This window comes from Vombatus ursinus, unplaced genomic scaffold (genome assembly GCF_900497805.2).
Source record: "Vombatus ursinus unplaced genomic scaffold, bare-nosed wombat genome assembly UNPS02014808.1, whole genome shotgun sequence".
NCBI lineage: Eukaryota > Metazoa > Chordata > Mammalia > Diprotodontia > Vombatidae > Vombatus > Vombatus ursinus.
In genome coordinates, this window is record NW_020954586.1 from 2,981,304 (window position 1) to 3,001,250 (window position 19,947).

Below are 19,947 nucleotides of genomic sequence, written 5' to 3' on the forward strand. Positions count from 1 at the left end.
GATGGTGGTAATGGTGATGATGATGATAATGATGGTGATGATGATGATGGTGATGGTGATGGTGATGGTGATGATGGTGATGGTGAGGATGGTAATGATGGTGGTAATGGTGATGATGATGATAATGATGGTGATGATGATGATGATAATGATGGTGATGATGATGGTAATGATGGTGATGATGATGGTAATGGTGATGATGATGGTAATGGTGATGATGATGATGATGATGATGACTACATCAACACATACCTTCCTGGGTTGTTGCACACATCCAGTAAGATAACATATATAAAGTGTTTTGTAAACCTTAAAGGGCTCTCTGAATGCTAGTTATTATTATTATTATTATTGTGATGACTCATTGTTATCTTTTACTATCCTTTAATGTAGTGAGATGGCAAATTCTTCAAGGGCTGGGAGCCAGTCTCTGTAGAAATCAATAGAAACTCAATACATTCTGTATTTATTTCCTTGAGGTCAGAGACTGTACCTAGCACAGTGTCTGGCTGTAGCAAGCTTAATAAAAGCTAATTGAATTAAATTGAATTGGATGATTGCAGTGAAAATACTGTGATCTCCAAAGTCTCTTCCTACCTTTGATCTGTGATCTGAGCCTTCTGAAGCAGGAACAAAGCATTTTCTGGGCCTTTCCACTATTGCCTCCCTTCCCTATGGGCCATCCTGGGCACCATATGTCCAGCCCACCTCCCCCCATGGTTGTGGGGAGGTAATGCTATGCTTCTTCCAGAGAAACTCACTCTCTAGCTCACTATGACTCATTGTAAAGCTCTTTCCATCCTTAAAAGGGCATGATAACCACAGGTGAAAGTCCAGCAGGCCTGGCTTTCATCATCACCACCTCTTGTTCCCAGGGTTATGCAACAGTAACATTTTCATTTTCACTTCAGAAACTAACTTTGCTCCCATTTTGAAATCATTGTTCCTGCTGTGGTCCATCCGGCATCATTGTGAAAAACAATAGACCACCATAGTCCCCTGAGAGTGAGTGGATCTTGGGATGTGTTAGGCAACCAGTGAAGCTTGCCAATATCTTGGGGGGACTGTAAACCCTTTGTCTTAAGCTCCATAACTTCTTAATTCCCTTGGGAAAGTCCTCTGACTATAGCCATGATGGTGCCATGAAAACCACTTGTCCCAGGCCAGGCTTGTCGCCATGGTTGGCAATATATCTGTTGTTCAAACCAAGGAAATCTGAACCAATATAGCCAGAGCATCTATCTCCATTGAAGGAACTATTGTTCCCTCTATCACCTAAGTCCAAAACATTTGAGAGGCAAGGCAGTGTGGTGATTAGAGCATTGGACTTTGAATCAGGAAGATCGGGGTTCAAATCCCGCCTCAGACACTTACGAGCTGTGTGACCCTGAGCAAAACGTCTCTTGGCCTCAGTTCCTCATCCATAAATTGAGAGGATTGGATGAGATGACCTCTGACAGGGTTCTAGCTTTAAATCTACGATCCTATGATCTACAAAACCTTGGAATCACTAGCTTTCAAGTCAGAGGACTTGGGCTCATATCCCACCTCTGATGCTTGTGACCTGAGTCACCTTGGGGAAATCATTTCATCTCCTACGCCTCAGTTTCCTCACTTGCAAAATGAGGGAAGCAGACTAGGTGGCTTCTTAATCCTTTCCATCTCTAAATCCAGGATCCCATAATCTTTTCTGGTTCTCAGTTTCCTTCTCTATAAAATGGGAGCGTTAGAGTAGAAGACTTCTGAGGTCCCTGCTGGCCATGATCTCATGGCCCTCACATCCAATCAATCACCAAGTCTTGTAGATTATCCCCCCTAGAATAGTTGTCTCATCTGTCCCTTTTCCTTTATTCACTTGGTCGTCACCCCAATTCATGCCCTTATCATCTCCTGCTCCAGCTCTTGCTATAGCCCCTGGGTCTTCTCCACTCTGCAAATCCATTCTGGATTGTCTGGCTAGCTCTCTCTTGGCTGGCTCTCTTCCCTGCTGCCAGGGGTCCTGTACATCTGAGCTGCTTCCTCCCTCCAGTATTGGCCATTCTATGTCCATTTCTGTCTAAAGAGTATCTCTGCTCCTTGACGGATGTCAGCACTCCTGCTGTTTGAGTAGCCCTCAATTGATGTAGAGAAGATTTTCATAAAGATGTTTTATAGATAGGACAGTAGGTAGAGGCATAGGTCAATAATTGCCATTCTCTCAGTCATCTTTTTTTTTGGTATTAATAGAAAAACCAGAATTTAACAATACCTCAAAGAACTAAAATGCATCAATGGATGTTCTATCTGTTTTTTATCCACATGGCAAAGAAAATAGAGATAAGATGAAAGTCTTAATTTCTTTTTTTGTTTTGTTTTGTTTTTAGGCAGTTGGGGTTAAGTGACTTACCCAAGGTCACACAGCTCATAAATGTCAAGTGTTTGGTCTGAGGCCAGATTTGCACTCAGGTCCTCCTGACTTCAGGGCCGGTGCTCTATCCACTGTACCACCTAACTGCCCTGAAAGTCTTAATTTCAAAGAAAAATTATAATAAAAATTTTGCATTAACTCATATGTCTGGTCCTCTTAGTATTAAGGTCCAGGATTTTTTCTGTAAGATGCCATGTAAATCAATCCTTCAATGCCCTCACAATTGTGTCACCTTCAGTATAGTTCTCCACTATGTACACTTGGTCCAATCCAGTTGCTTTTCCCATTTGTGTTCTCTCTAGAGCAATTTCTATCACCTCTAAAGCACAACAAGAAGGATCAGGATATTAGAGTCCTAATGTGGTGGCTCTACTGTCCTTGATTATGAAAACAGTTCATTATAAAATCTTTGCTGATCTTTTCCATTCCTTTCTTCTATTTGTTGCCCTTCTTCTGTTTTCATCCCTAAGTACCCTTGGGTGGCATTGCTTAGTTGAGTCTCTTGCCAAGCTTTCTTTAATCTGGCTTTACCTTCTAATGGTTCTCTCACTTCATGAGCTTATGCTATTCATAATAATCTTTCATGAGATTTTACAAACATTATGTTCTAAAACATAGTTGCCTTTTGACTGCCATCTTTCTCCACTTGGCAATTAAGTCAAGTGTTTGCTAACTAATGCACTTATGGTCCACTTGTTATGGTGATTTACATTGGTTCAATTTTTATATAAAATTATGATGGCTGATGTCAATGTCATTTCTGGAGTCCATTACTAATTTTTCTTTATTAATTACTTGTTTAACTACTCCTTTGCACAGTTCAACTCAGATTCCTTATCATAACACGAAGATGATCCTGGGTTCTTAAATACCATGCCAGTGATATACAAGCTCTAGGAGGTCTACCATGCTCAACAGGCTATAATATAGCCCAAATGGTAGATAAAATCTGTTTTCCAAGGTCCAATCTAGTGAAATATGGAGAAGTTCAACAACAGCAGGCTGGGCACTCAATGAAATTTCATGGTCACAGTAACCCATGAAACAAGAAAACAAAACAATGGCGCCCTTTCTCCTGTTCAGTCTCCTAGTACTTTGGCAGTGACAGTGTCAGAGTAAGAAAAAGGAGGCAAGAATGCTAAAGATCACAGAATTTTTAGACTGTCCATAAACTGTAATTCAATTGGTATACTCTCTAGGCAAGTCTCTTGTCCAGTGACCAATCAATGGACATACTTGTGAAGGAGTTGAATCATCAGTTGTTACTTTCTTGATATAAAAAGAAAGAAGCTGTGGCAAGATGGAAAGATGGCTCATAGCTACTCCCTGAAGAGGCAAAGAAAGGAGCTGGTAAAATTGGTTTGATCATGTGCAGGCAACAAGAAACATTATTTCATGGGACACTTGGTCTTCTCATATTATAGTGCTCAGAATAAGTATTAGCTAAAAGACAACAATGAAAATAATTGTTGCTTATGCACAAACATCGGGTGTAGAAGATGAAGATTTGGGAAAATTCCATGAAGAATTTAACTTAGGACCCTCCAAATTAAATCAACATATCTTTTGATACTGGGTAATTTCAATACAAGGGCAGCTGGGTGGCTCAGTGGATAGAGTGCAGGGCCCGGAGTCAGGAAGACTCATCTTCCTGAGTTCAAATCTGGCCTCAGACACTTACTAGTTGTGTGACTCTGGGTAAATCCCTTAACTTCTTTGCTTCAGTTTCCTCATCTGTCAAATGAGCTGGAGAAGGAAATGGCAAACCATTCCAGTATCTCTGCCAAGAAAACCCCAAATGGGGTCATGAAGAATTGGATATGACTAAAAACGACTGAACAGAACAACAATTTCAATACAAAGGTGGAAATAGGCTAGAATGGTGAGGAGTAAATGGGATAACGGAGGCCAGGAAGAAGAAATGAGAGGTCAAAAACTTACAGACTACCCAGAAGCCTCCTATCTTGATATCATAAATCTTTTCTCCAAGGAAAAAATTAGTAGGTGCCAAAAATGTCAGGCACCAAATAATATTATGAAAAAAAAAATTTCTTATATCTTAGTAGACCAAAACAGAGATGCTACTATTGTGGGAGTAGTACCTGAATTGTCTTGTTGTCTGTTGTCTAGAGCGTCATGCCTTGTCAGAGCAAAGATCTGCATTAGTTACAAAAAAAACCACAAAGAGGAAAGACTAAAAATGAGGAAAGAGATATGGCTCAGCATAAGTAGAAAGCATAAAGGAAAAGGACTGACATTTCATTGGCCAGCTGCTCAAACAGGTCCTATCATCTCATAGGAGGAGAAGTATTTCATCAACCAAGTTCACTTTGGAGGCTTTGCTTTCAGAATAGAATCTCTATGATTTCTGCTCCCTACCCTAGGTTTTTCCTGGGAACATTAGAATTTGGCTCATTTTGTCCCCGTCTCCAGCCGTATAAGACTGCCCAGTCCAAAAGGGCATTAGATTTGGAACCAGAGGACTTGGGTTGAAATTTGATATACCCATGGAACCTTGAGAAAGTCATTTCTTTCTGGGGCTCAGCTTCCTCATTTGTAAAATGAAGAGACTGGACTACATGACCTCATATTTCTTCCAAGTCTAAATCTATTATTTTATGATAACCCCCATTTTGCAGATGTGGAAACTGAAGCCTTTCTATTGCATTAAAACTGTCCTATCGGTCTTGGATTGAAGTGGGGTCAAGAAGGCAGAGAAAAGGCAGGGACGCACCTGAGCTCTCCCTAAACCCCTCTGAAAAACTTTAAATAATGCCTCAAAACAAATTCTGGAGCAGTAGAACCCACCAAAGGATAGGATAAAACAATTTTCCAGCCAAAGACAACTTAGAAAGTCAGCAGGAAAGGTCTGTCACACCTGTGTGAGAGTGGAGTATGGTCCAGTGCAGGGTGTGCCAGTGCAGACTAGGCCAGCAGGCTTTGGGAATGATTGAATCAGCCTTGGTGGCAGCCACTTCTGGAACTCTCAGCCCACAGATGGTAAGGCGGTCAAATAACTCATCAGAAGGAGATTACAGGGGTTTTTTTACTAGCACTGGCAGGACTCTGTTGCTTTGCCCATACTCAGATCCAGGTAGCAGTCCTGGGTGGCAGTCCCAGGGCTAGGAGGAGCACTGGCACGCCAGAACTTGTGACCACAGTGAAATGGAATCCCTTGTTACAGTTTCAGGATAGAAAAAAGTTCTTATGGTCACTTACAAGACCAGAGCACGGGCCAGGAGACCAGTAAACACCTCTCCTTAGATCATACCATCTTGTAAGAACTGAAAACTTACAGGTCCCTACAAATATCTTTGAAAACAGCTGGACAAAGCTCCTGAAGCTTGGGACAGTGCCCTCTCCACCCTGGAAGCAGAGCCCTACTTTAACAAAGAGTTAAGTCAAGAAATAGACTGGGAAAATGAGCAAACAATGGAAAAAAACTCTGACTATAGAAAGTTACTATGGTGACAAGGAAGATCAAAACACACACTCAGAAGATAACAGTCACAATTTCTATATCCAAAGCCTCAAAGAAAAAGATGAATTGGCCTCAGGCCATGGAAGAGCTCAAAAAGGATTTTAAAAATCAAGTAAGAGAGGTAGAGGAAAAATTGGGAAGAGAAATGAGAGTGATGCAAGAAAATCATGAAAAATGAGTCAACAAAATGAGTTCTTGGTAAAGGAGACACAAAAAATACTGAAGAAAATATCTTTAAAAACAGAATAAGCCAAACGGTAAAAGAGAGGGGAAAAAACTAACAAGGAGAAGAATGCCTTGAAAAGCAGAATTGGCCAAGTGGAAAAGGATGTACAAAAGTTCACTGAAGAAAATAATTCCTTAAAAATTATAATGGAGCAAATGGAAACTAATGACTTTATGAGACACCAAGAAACAACAAAACAAAACCAAAAGAATGAAAAAATAGAAACCAATGTGAAATATTTAATTGGAAAAACAACTGACCTGGAAAATAGATCTAGGAGAGATAATTTTAAAATTATTGGACTACCTGAAAGCTATGATCAAAAAAAAAAAAGAGCCTGGACATCATCTTTCAAGAAATTATCAAGGAAAACTGCCCTGATATTCTGGAACCAGAAGGTAAAATAGACATTGAAAGAGTCCATCAATCACCTCCTGAAAGAGATCCCAAAATGAAAACTCCCAGGAATATTATAGCCAAATCTGGGGCTTCTGTGCTGCCTCTGGAGCCTACTTCTGTTGGCCCATTAACTTCACTGGATGGCCAGTTAACAAACCCTGCAACACCTTCACCTGATGCAAATACTTCTCTGGAGGACTCTCTTACTCACTTACAAGTCAGTGGAAACGGCATGGCTAAAAGGTGTAACAGAGGAGAGGGAAAGGAAGACCGTGAATTACTATCTTCAGACAGGGCACCAGATGCAGAAATCTCCGTTGAGGAAACCGAATCAGACGCTGGCAGTGATAGTGAGGATGTATCTGCTCACACTGCATAACACTTATCCTCAACCTTTTCTTCCCAATGTAAATCAGATAGCAGCTGATGGACCTGCAGCAGGGGGTGGGGCAGTGAATGCAGGTGTCAGGTATAGAAGGCCTGATGGGAATGCACAGCAGCTGAAGTTTGAAGATGTTGTCAGTCACACGTTCAAGAATACAGAGAGGCTGCTAGGTGGCACAGTGAATAGAGAATCAGCCTTGGAGTCAGGAGGACCTGAGTTCAAATCTGGCCTCAGACACTTGATACTTAGTAGCTGCATGACCCTGGGCAAGTCATTTAACCCCTATTGCCTCACAAAAAAAAAAAAGAATACAAGTACATCTGTACCAGTATCTGTAAATTCCTACTCATGAGACATTATATTCGTCTGCTAGTAGTGTATTTGAGGGTTAGGAGATGGGAAAGGGGAATGGGAAGAATTGGTCTGTAACTAAAATGTCTGCTATGTCTCTGGAAATTTTATTTAAAAGTCAGGAACTTGGGTGTTGAAAGCTACTTAGCAATATCTAGTTTTTCTTCTAAAAGTCTTTTTATTTAGTAGTGGGGTTTTTTGAGATCCTCAGTCCTTTTGGCCATTGTATATTTCTCTGTGCATTAACTGTCTTCATTATCTGACTGTTACATTGTGTCTTATTTCTCTACATGGATAGATATATGGAAAGAACACTAAATTTGGGAGCAATATGAGATGCTGGTTATTGATAAGAGCAGGATGCTTAATTTAATGTGAAAACAGATTATTTTTGGAAGTTATGAGGGATATTTTAAATAGACAAACAGTAACCATTTTATCTTCAAGTTCTCAAAATGAAAAATGTAAATGGCCAATAACTTCTGTTCCAAAATCCTGTATGTAACACGCATTGTAATGTTTCCATAAGCTTGGCTGTCTAGTCCTTGTAGTTTGAGGTTTATCCTAATATGTCTCATTTTTTTTGTCACAAAATTTATAATTTAATAAATACTACAGTTTGTAAAAAAAAAAATTATAGCCAAATTCCATAGCTCCCAGCTCAAGGAGAAAATACTGCAAGCAGCCAGAAAGAAACAATTCAAGTATCATGGAGCCATAGTCAGGATAACACAAGATTTAGCAGCTTCTACGTTGAAGGATTGGAAGGCTTGGAATATGATAGTCCAGAGGGCAAAGGAGCTAGGATTACAATCAAGAATCACCTCCCCAGCAAAACTAAGCATAATTCTTCGGGGGGAAAATGGATATGCAAGGAAATAGAGGACTTTCAAGCAATCCTAATGAAAAGACGAGAGCTGAATAGAAAGTTTGACTTTCAAATACAAGACTCAAGAGAAGTATTAAAAGGTAAAGAGGAAAGGGAAATCATAAGGGACTTAATAGAGTTGAACTGTTTACATTCCTACGGGGGAAGATGATACTTGTAACTTTCTCATTATTAGGGCAGTTAGAAAGAGCATATATAGACAAAAGGCACAGGTGTGAGTTGAATATGAAGGGATGATATCTAAAAATATGTAATTAAGGAGTGAGAAAGAGGAATGTAGTGGGAGAAAGGGGAAGAGAAAGGTAGAATGGGATAAATTATCTCCCTTAAAAAGGAAGAGACAAAGCTTTTTACAGTGGAGGGGAAATAGGAAAGGTGACAGGGAATGCTTGAACCTCACTCTCATTGGAATTGGCTCAAAGAGGGGATAACAGACACACTCAATTGGGTATAGAAATGTATCTTACCCTACAGGAAAGTAGGAGGGGAAGGGGATAAGAAAAGGGGGGTGCTGATGGAAGGGAGGGCAGATTCAGGGAGGCAGTAATTAGAAGCAAAATGTTTTTGAGGGGGGACAGGGTGAAAGGAGAGAGAGAATAGAATAAACAGGGGGAAATAGGATGGAGGGAAATAAAGTTAGCAATCGGGACTGTGAAAAAAAATTAAAGCAAATTTCTCTGAAAAAGACCTCATTTCTCAAACATATAGAGAACTGAGTCAAATTTGCAAGAGCCATTCCCCAATTGATAAATGATCAAAAGATATGAACATTCATTTTTTCAGATGAAGTAATCAAAGCTATCTATAGCCACATGAAAAAATGCTCTAAATCACTATTGATTAGAGAAATGAAAATTTAAACAATTCTTAGGTTCTATCTCACACCTGTAAGATTAGCTAATAAGACAGAAAAGAAAAAGTGACAAATATTGGAGGGAATATGGGAAAATTGAGACACCAATGAACTGTTTGGTGGAGTTGTGAACTGATTCAATCGTTCTGCAGAGCAATTTGGAAATATGCCCAAAGGTTATAAAACCAAGGGTAATGCCCTTTGACTCAGCAATACAACTACTAGGTCATTATCCCAAAAGAGATTTTAAAAAAGGATAAGGAGTTACATGTACACAAATATTTGTAGCAATTCTTTCCAGGTAGCAAAGAATTGGACATTGAGGGGACGCCCTTCAGTTGGGGAATGGCTGAAAAAGTTGTGGTATGCAATTATGATAGAATACCATTGTGTTATAAGAAATGATAAACAGAATGCTCTTGGGAAAACATGAAAAGATTTACATGAGCTGATACAAAGTGAAATGAGTAAAACCAGGATAACATTGTATATAATAACAGCAATATTATAAGATGATCAACTGTGAATGACTTAGCTATTCTCAGCAATACAATGATCTAAGACAACTCTAAAGGACTTGTGAAGAAAAATGCTACCTATCCCCAGAGAAAGAACTGATAGTGTCTGAATACAGACAAAGCATACTTTTTAAAATTTTTCTTGAGGTTTTTTGGGTCTATGTTTTCTTTCACAATATGACTAATATGGAAATGTTTTGCATGATTACACATGTATAAACTATATCAAATTGTTTGCCTTCTCAATACGAGGGTGGGGTGGGGAGGGAGGGAAATAATTTGGAGCTCAAAATTTTAAAAAACAAATGTCAAAAAATTGTTTTTACATATAATTGGGGGAAAATAAAATGCTAAATAAATATATATTTTTAATTGTCCTAGGGGTGGGCCAGAACAGATACCATCTGTGGAGAAAAAACACCCTGAGGGTGGTGTTGTGGATTCTCCCTCCACCTTAAAAAGTGGATTTCCTTAATCTTTTTATCTTTCGGAAAAAAAGTTCAAGTTCTAATGTATGTGCAAAAGTAAAATAGGATTTTTAAAGCTTCTGCTGAAAAGAGGATGTGGTAATGCAAGCTCTGGCTTTAAGTATATGTACGACTGGTAAACATGTTCAGAGAGGTGTCCAGAGGCTTAGGTGCTGGCTTGATCACTGAGGCTGAAGGTATGATAATCTGGGGCTGCCTTAAGAGGCCTCATGGCCTAGAAGGGAGTGGGGAGGGAGCTGGACAGTCAAAGGTCTAGAAGAGCCAGGGATGGGGCTGGACTCATCATGGAAGATCATGGAAGGGACATTAGGGGTCATCTAGGCTGACCTCTCTCCCCAGTAGGGAAAACCTTTGGTTAAGGTTGGAGAAAAGGGCCTAACTTTCAGAATCCTAATCCTTCTTGAAGGCTCAGCTCAATTGGGAACTCCCCATGAAATCTTTCCACCTAATCACTCATTAGTGAATGCAAGTTATTTCTCTGTTTCTGTTTCTCTGTCCTTTTCTTGGTCTCTATCTCTTTCTCTCCCCCTCAGTCTCTGTCTCTCTCTGTCTCTGTCTATCTGTCTGTCTGTCTGTCTCTCCCTACTCCCATCCTTCTCTGCCCTTTCCATCTCTTCCTCCAGACCCGGGTTTGCATCATTGCGTCAGTGTGGGGACCTCTCAGATAGGAGATTCTCTCCTCCTAGGCAGGCCAGTAACCTCTCTCTCATTTATCACCTTGGAAGCTGCATGAGGCACTGAAATCCTCAATGACTACACCTGGGGCCACACTGACCTTTCACTCCTTGGATATTTCTAGAGCTCTTTGTTCCCTCCTCTGCTCCCTCAACTGCTTTACTTACCAGCTTTTAGCGGGGAGACCTGATCTGTGATTTCGTTAGCCTATATAATTCCCAGTACCTGCTCCGCAGATATCTCTCTGCTGTGAGAGAATTGCCCAGGGTGCTGAAAATTGAAGTGACTTGTCTAGAGTCCTATAGCCAGTATGGATCGGGGACAACACTTCAACCCAAGTCTTTTTGACTTTGAGTCTAGGTGTCTATTCACTATGATACACTTTCTCCTTTGTAGTGTAAGTATCTGGTCATACGGACTCTTTGTGCCCGACCTGGGATAGAGCCTTCTGAGCTAATGTTGGTCTGTCACAATCAAACACACTGTACATTGACCCCAACATCATGATGTCATTTGGGTCCTCTTTGAATACGAAGGACAGACAACAACTAGTATTTGTTGTTCCCCCAGAGAATATAAACTCCTTGAAGGCAGCAACTATGTAATTTCTGTTTGTTTTTTTCTATCCCTAGCACCTGGTGTGATTCCTGGACCCTCAAACTTAATATCTGTATGACCAGAAGTAAGCTGTTTGTCCTCAGGGAACTCTCTAGGACTTAGCTATTAAGTTATAGCTGGGTTGAGATCTGTATTGATGGAGAGACTATCCACATTGTGGAAATCACAAATCCTTGACTTTTAGAATATCCCCCTAACACCTAACACCTAGCACCTTGCACCTAGAACATGGTAGGCACTTTAAAATATTTATTTAATTTGAATTCAGGTCTTCTGGACTCTGAAGTCCAACCCTCTTTCTTCTGCACTAGCTAACTGGCCTATAAAAGGAATCTACTAAAGATTTTGGGGTTCTTTTAAAACCTTTTTCTCTTCTGCCTGTCTACTGGAGAGATTTTTCTGTCTTCCCTCTTCCCTCCGCTCCTCCCCTATTTAGAAAGCAAGAAAAACAAAAGTCACAAACAAATTCCCACATTGGCCACGTCTAAAAAAGCAAGTTTTCATGTGTACCCTCAGTTCTTCAACTTTCTATCAGGAAGTAGGTAGCATTCTGCATTATTGTTGGTTACTGCATGGACCAGAGCTCCTAAGCCTTTCAAAGTTTTTTGTCTTTCCAATATCATTATTATGCTATAAATTATTCTGGCTTTGCTCACTACACTCTTCAAGGTGATTGTGTGCATGGATCCTGGTTTTGAACAGAGAAGCATCATGAACCAAAAGCCAAATTTTGGAAGAGAAAAGGATCAAGTCATCCCAGATTTCCTTAAAATCATTTCTTCATCATTTTGTACAGCTCAATAGTATTCCATCACATTCATTTACCATTAAGTTGTTCAGCCATTCCCCAAATTGATAGCTACCCTCTTCTGGAGAGATCTTGAAAGTGCAACAGATAGGAAGGATTTTCCATCTCACGCCAAAACCCCAGCAGCCATTAATGGTAGCTTTGTGGTAGGTATATGATAGGTATATGGCAGTGGTAGACAGATTTTCACCTCTGTGACTTTGGAGGGGAATTTTTGGTCAGCGTAACTCCTGAATCTTAGCTTCCTCTAAGGATTGATTTCTTAGGCGGTATGATCCTAGAATACAACACTGCGGTTTAAAAAAAAAAAAAAGCAAGATTTTTTTTTTGGAGAGTTGCTTCATGAGTAACACCAAATTCAAGAGTTCTGGAATCTAGCCTTCTAGCCAGATAAGAGGGCTTGCTTAGGTAGCACATGATCCCAGGTTGCTGGGGGTCAAGTAAAAGAATTTGGGGATGCAATCTTCTGTCTGTCGAGTAGGAGATCTGTGTAGAGAGCTATCCTTGTGTGGCTCAAAAGGAGGCAGAATAGACATCTCTAACCCTCTTCTCTCCTCACTTTTCTCCAAAGGAGACTTTCATTTCTGCCAGGAAGGGAAGCAAGAAGTTGGAGCCATTCAAATCCAGCCTCAGACACTTAACACTTACTGGCTGTGTGACCCTGGGCAAGTCACTTAACCCTGATCGCCTCACCAAAAAGAAAAAAAAAGTTGGAGCCAGACACCACCACCCCCATACCAGGCTAGAATGATATCTATCTGCTCCCTTAGAGATTCTTAGTCTAGGGGGTATGATTGGGTTCAATCTATAGTCTGATGACTTTGTCGTTGTTATTGGGAGTAAGGGGGACCCCAAGCTCTGTATCCAAGGCTTGATACCTTTTCCACAAGGAACAATATTCCCACCAGTTTCATGAGGAACATACATAATGTATGTATGCAAAGGAACTCATTTACCCAAATCATAGCAAAACAAAAATCTGAGAAGCTAACTCAGCTCAACCAAGAGGGAAAGTCCTGGATCTTACCCAAAGGGAATTACCTGAAGTCACTAGCTAGTGTACGAATCTGACCTGATGGAGATGGCCAGCTCCTCTAACATCTTCCCAGACACTCTTCCTTCTGCACCCTGAATTGTGGCTGGCTTTTCCCTTCTTCCCTCAGGGCTGGAAGTCCCCAAAGATGACTCAAAAAGTCTGGAGCATTTCAAGTCTTGCCAACTCTGCCCCACCGTTCACAAAGAGCAGGGCTTTCATCTTCACTGATGAGAGTCCCATTCTGATGGGCTTTGGGACAGGGGTCACCTATCCAAAGATAGGAAATTTCCATAACCACCTCCCAGAGAAAGGAGGTGATTATGTGCATGGATCCTGGTTTTGGCCAGAGCAGCATCATGAACCAAAAGCCAAATTTTGGAAGAGAAAGGGATCTGGACCTTGCCTCCACTGAGACAGTTATTGAGACAGGGTAGGTTCAGTGGGAAGGGGGCTGCCTATCTATCAGACCCAAGTATGTTTCCCTTGAGTGGGAGGCCAAGCCTTCAGAGGGTCTCTGGAATGTCACAGACAGATTCACTGGAATGCCACGGGATTGTCTAGCAGCCTCAAATTGTGTTTCTTTTTTCCAGGAATACAAACTACAGCATATTACTAAAAGGCAGGAGGGGAAAGGGGAAACAAGGAAGGAAATAAGGATTTTATTAAGTTCCTACTATGTGCCAGGCCCTGTGCTAAAGCTTTATAAATACTGTCTCCTTGGATCCTCACAACCCTGGGAGGAAGGGGCTATTTTTACCCTCTTTTAACAGTGGATGAAACCGAACAGACGGAAGTTAAGTGACTTGCCCAGGGTCACACAGCTTGTAAAGGTTTGAGGCTAGACCATAAGGGAGAGAAGAGTCACACTGATTATTCATGGGCCATTGTACATGCTCTCTGAATTTGTGTATAGGTTTCTATGAGTCCTTTATGTTTTCTGTGATATCCATGGGATGATATCAAGATTATTCTCTACCCAATGAATGGACTTATGGCCTTTGGTGCTTTTATGGGTGCTGGAGACCCTTTTTACACATCTGTGGAAGCTTAGACATAAGCTATAGTCAGAAGTTTCCCAGAGTCAACACTGCGTGGGTGCATTTCAGTACTGACAAAAAGATACTGATTTTTAGGGTCAGCTCATCCAAAACTGAGCCTTTTTCCCCTATGAGCTGAGGGATGGGGAGTGCTAGGCCATGGGTTGTAAGAAGAAAAATGCAGAACTGTGGAATGGTCCTCTAACAATGGTGTCTGGAGTGCCAACAATCAGAATGAGCTCTGACTGACAAGAAATGCAAAGGGAAGTAAAGAAGAGAGGTTGAGGTAAGGGATAGACTCCCTGCTGAGTGTGCATGAGCTGGTGATAAAAAAATGACATGGGAGAAGTTGGAAACACTCCACCTTTATTTGATTTTTATTTTCTCTCTCACAGAGAATAATATTTGAATTAGAAAGTAAAGAACCCAAAATAGCTTAATAGGGAATTGAAATTCAAGATGAGGAGGGAAGAGCAAGAAAGCACCTAGGTGACCTTGCTGGGTACAAGTCACCAGATTCAGACAAATGAAAGCCCAGGACACTGACATAATTGGCCAACATGACTGAGTGTGAATATTGAGGAAAGGTTGCAAACATCACAAAAGAGCCAGTATGGCGGCTTCCACTGGCCTAGTTCATGCTGAGTGACCTCCTTTCCTTCTCTAGACTGGTTGATTGGAGGATGTTGTTGATGGAGTTTACCTAGATTTTAACAAAGTGTTCAACAAAGTCTCTCAGGCTATTCCTGTAGATGAACTAGAGAGGCATGGGCTAAACAATGGATTGTGAAATGGACTTCAGATTGGTTAAATGGCTACCCTCCTCCATCCTAACCAAATCCTCCCCATCTTTCAAGGTCCGGCTCAAGCCTCAGTTCTTCCAGGAAACCTTCCTAGTAAATACCCAGGTCAGAAGAGGCCTTATCTATGGCATAATAATAATAATAATAACAATCTTACAAAGATAGTCTTATGTCCTAACACCTTAAAATTCAACCTCAAAAAGCAATTGTCTGCTGAGGAATAAATATGCTGCTTGTCCTTCATGCTCAAACAGGACCAATGATATCATAATGTTGGGGTCAAGTACAGTGTGTTCAACTGTAGCCAAAATGAGCTTGGAAAGCTCTACCATACATTGGGCACAAATGAGTCCAAATGAACATTTGGAATGGAGATGTCTCTAAATTTGCACATCTCACATTTCTTTTGAGCTATTCTGTTCTGCTCATAGAGCACAGTGTCTCCTTAGATGCAGGCACACCGGGCTGGGAGGTCTTGTGCCAGACTTGTCTCCCAAGTCTCCCAATTGATTCCAAAGTTCTTCAGAGAGACCTTGAGAGTGTCCTCATACCACTTCTTCTGACCTTTATGTGAGCACTTGCCTTGTGTGAGGTCTCCATAAAATAGTCTTTTAGGCAAACATACATTTGGCATTTGAACACCATGGCTGGCCCATCAGTTATGCTCTCTGCAGTAGAGCCTGAGTGCATGGCGGTTCAGCTCAAGAAAGGAGCTCGGTGTCTGGTACCTCGTCTTGCCAGGTGATGTGCAGAATCTTCCTAAGACAGAACTCCACAGGTCATGCATCCAAATAGTGACTATAAAGGAATGTTAGCAGGAGAGCCACTTGTCCCAGGACAGTTTCTATCTGGGCCCCATTAAAAAAGATGGGACAAATCAGAGAATGATAACATTAATTTATAGTGGACTCCAGGTGATGATTCCATGGCCTTCGTCCTATGGATATCTGCAGCCCCTCCTAATTTCATGCCAATGCCAAGCACCCTCTTCATCACAGCCTTGCCTTGGACTCCAGCCTGACTGAAGAGATTACTGTGACTTTAGATAGAACATCATGCTAGTTTGAGACACAGCACGGCAGAGTGGATAGAATCTTTCTCAAAGTCAGGGAACCCTGGGTTCAAACCCAGCTGTGAGAGCCTGGACAAGTCATAAGTCCATATGTGTTATGTACATATGTGTGTGTGTTTCCTAGGTGAAGGTGGATGATCCTTCTTAAGATCCGAGGGCAACAAGGGATGTTCAAGGTCACTGACCCCACCCTCCTCATTTTGCACTTAAGGAAAACCAAACAGAGAGGGTTTAACTGACTTTCCTGTGGCCACACAGGCAAGAAGTGACGGAGGTGAGTCATAAAATGAGGTCTCCTCTATCTCTGCACCACACTTATTTAATAAAATGTGACAGCAGTTTGGTTGCCACCCCTTCTTGAGGCATGGCCATCTGGGTGAAATAATGGGTAACCTAGCCTTATCTGCTGTTTGTATTTCAGGCAAAAACATGAGGAACCAAAGCGAGGGTTGTTCCTTCAAAGAAATTGACAGCCTGATGAAGATGGTGCAGCTGGGTGTCCACATCCCCACTTTTTTCCTGGGTCTATGCCTCAACCTGCTAGCCATCTACAGCTTTGCCTCCTTCCTGAGAAAGTGGCAGGAGGAGTATAGGGCCACTTCCATTTACATGATCAACCTGGCGGTCTTTGACTTGCTGCTTGTGCTCTCTCTTCCTTTCAAGATGGCGCTCTCCCAGGGCCCTGCCCATACATCCTCCTTCTGTACTGTGGCCGAGTGTCTCTACTTTGTCAGCATGTATGGGAGTGTCTTCACCATCACCTTCATCAGCCTCGACCGCTATGTGTCCATCAAGCACCCGATCTGGGTGAAAAACATCCGGTCCCCAAGGAACATCTCCATAGTCTGCTGTTCCGTCTGGGCACTGGTGTGCATAGGCACCATCCCCATCTACCAATTTCATGAAGAAGCAGTCAACTCCACATGCTTCCATAACATGTCTGATAATACCTGGGGCGTCCCAGCCATTGTCCCCCTGGAGTTCTTTGGATTCCTCCTTCCCATGGCCATAGTGTGTTTCTGCTCCTTCAGCAACATCCACACCCTACTGGGCAAGCAGAACGAGCTAAATGCTTGGGCTGGGAAGAGGGCTCATGTCATCCACTCCATCGCAGCCAGCCTGGCTGTTTTTGTGGTCTCCTTCCTGCCTGTGCACCTGTGCATCTTCCTGCAGTTCCTGGTAAGGAATGGCTTCATCCAAGACTGTGGCACCAAGCGGGGCATCAGCTTTGCTCTGCAGCTCGCCTTGTGCCTCTCCAACATCAACTGCTGCCTGGACGTCTTTTGCTACTACTTTGTCAGCAAGGAATTTAGGGCAGGGATTATGACTCACCAACGGCCTTTGAGAGTTCAGCTCTCTTGGAGAGCGCAGCTTTTGCAACAGGAGAGTATGCCCATAAGCACCGAGGATACAAAGGAAAAGCTCTAAGATTAAGGAGGACTGGGAGAGGATTCTTGCAGAAAGTGAGGCTTTAGCTAAGACTTGAAGGAAGCCAGATAAGGAAACGGAGAATTGGAGAGGAACAGGGACCTATAGCTGGAAGACATCTTAGAGGCCATCTAGTTGAACTCTAAATTTACAGAGAAGGAAACTGATGCCTACAGTCACATACCTCTTTACCTTGGCCACAGTCACACACCTCTTTAGTAGCATGATCAGGATAAGTCCAAGTCCAGGGCTCTTTCCACAGATACTTGTAGCTCTTCCCATCAGATGTCACTTTATCCTACCTTTCCCTACCCTTGGCACTGGATCCCATTCAAACCTATTCAGCACGCCTGTCCTGTGGAGTCAGATTTCAAATGATAGGATAAAATTTAAGATTGCAAGGATTCTGAAATCACATATGACTTGGGGGGTGAGGCAATAAAATCCAACTACCATTCTAGAAAATGATGAGGTGACTTGGGTTACAAAGTTGTTTTTATCAGTGATGTCCTACACCATGACCTCCCATACTTTGTGGAGGAGGTCTTTGACTGTGGTAAGAATGATCCCCTTCCATCATTCAGTCAAGCGGAATTTCCCCACCGTTAAGAGCAAAGCGCTAATTTTCTCCATTAAAATTTAATGTGGGATTGAAAAGATTGGCTTTGAAAAAGAGCCAGGAACAGGCACCTCCCTCTCTTCTCAGCCAAGGTGTGGGTACTATGGATGTAGAACATTTCAGATACAGTAATTGGTTAGTGCATTGATTAGTTTTGCTGAAAAAAAAATTTTCCCCCTCTTATAAAAAAGCGTTTCTTACAAAGGGAAGGGAAGGATATATTTGGGAATAAAGTTAATGTAAAAGTAAAAAATATTTATAAATTTTTCAAAAGAAATAAAAAGTTGAATGTAGACCTTTACTTAATGCCTCTGGTAGTCTACATTGAGATTGGGTCTTGAGATCCTGATATCTGATCAATGCATTTTGCTTTTTGAAATACTCTCCCTCCAAAAACTATCTTTGGAAATGGAGGAAGGATGAAGCACATTTTAGCTGTCAGGGAATCATAGAATTTGAGAGATGGAAGGGACCTTATGGGGTTATACTAGACTAGACTAGATGCCCCATACTTGAAAAAATCCCCTTTATAGTGTACCCAAAAACGCGTACCCGACATTTAGCCTCTGAAGACCTCCAAGAAAAGCCAAACCTCTACTCCTTTGTTCATCCTACTCTGAGAAAGGAAGAGCAAAACCAAGAGGCAGCACTGCCTTGTGGAAGGGGAAAAGGAGGCATAGGAACATCGTTAGAATCCCCTATCTGAGTCAAGGGGCGGAGAGAGGCAGGAAGACCCCTACTCCCTCCCACAGCCCACAAGCAGGAAACTCCGGAACCTTTAGCAGCTACTTGGATGACATGCTCAGTCCAATGACATACTGTCTAGCCACCCACGTTGGAAGCTCTAGCAGGTAGACTTCCCTGACCACTATTCCCCATGTGGGGAGGCAACAGTGCAGTGAATAGAATGGAAGTCAGGGAGACCCGAATTCAAATTCTTCCTCAGATACATATTTGCCATATGACCTCAGGTAAGTCCCTTAGCCTCTCTTGGAATCAGTTTCCTCAGATATAAAATGGGGTTAATAACAGCACCTACATCCCAGGGTTATTGTGAGGCTGAAATGAAATAATACATGTAAAGGGCTTTGCAAATTTAAAGAGCTATATAAATGTGAGCTATTATTGTTACCAATATGCATTGTCTCCCCATTAGAATATACGCTCCTTGAGGGCAGGGGCTGTCTTCCTTTTTTTGTATTTGGTTTTCCAGCACTTAGCACAGTGCCAGCACAGAGTAGGGATTTAACAAATGTTTAATGACTTGTTCAGTCATTTCAGTCCTGTCCGACTCTTTGTGGTCCCATTTGGGGTTTTCTTGGCAGAGATACTAGAGTAGTTTGCCATTTCCTTCTCCAGCTCATTTTACAGATGAGGAACTGAGGCCAACAGGGTTAAATGACTTGCCTACGGTCATACAGTTAGTGTCTGAGACCAAATTTAAACTCAGAAAAAGGAGTCTTCCTGATTCCAGGCCCCATACTCTATCCACTGCCCCACCTTGCTTCCCATTTAATGACTGACTCCTAATAAATGTTTTTCATCTACCCATTCATTCATTCATTCATATGAGTATATGTAGCATGAATATCAAGAGAATAAATACAAATAGCTCCAAGATAGTTAAATAGGCATTAGTTTGGGAGGGTGGGCCCTAGCAGCTGGGAGAATGAAGAAAGGCATCGTGTAGAAGCTGGTTCCTGGGCTGTGTCCTGAAGGGAGAGCAGATTCCTCAAGGTAGAGGTGGAGAGCAAGTGCATTTCAGATAGGGGGGGTGGCAGGTGCAAAGGCATGGAAATGGGAGATAAAGCAGAAACTGTAGATACCCTTTGGCCTCACTACCTTGGCCCCAGT

The 19,947-nt window shown here is 41.9% G+C and overlaps 1 protein-coding gene across 4 annotated transcripts in view; it reads left to right on the forward strand.

Annotated features, from left to right (window-relative positions):
• Positions 1 to 19,145, forward strand: part of GPR55 (G protein-coupled receptor 55) — a 56,851-nt gene extending 37,706 nt beyond the window's left edge. The window contains exons 1-3 of one of the 4 annotated variants that reach the window (XM_027875317.1): positions 10,104 to 10,173; positions 16,171 to 16,320; positions 16,468 to 19,145. In XM_027875317.1, coding sequence (XP_027731118.1) covers positions 16,476 to 17,474 — 999 coding nt within the window. In that variant the 5' untranslated portion in view covers positions 10,104 to 10,173; positions 16,171 to 16,320; positions 16,468 to 16,475 and the 3' untranslated portion in view covers positions 17,475 to 19,145. Of the gene's footprint in view, positions 1 to 10,103; positions 10,174 to 13,378; positions 13,565 to 16,170; positions 16,321 to 16,467 lie in introns of those variants that run through there. The other 3 variants (XM_027875318.1, XM_027875319.1, XM_027875316.1) reach the window with 3 other exon arrangements.
• The last annotated feature ends 802 nt before the right edge of the window (positions 19,146 to 19,947 follow it).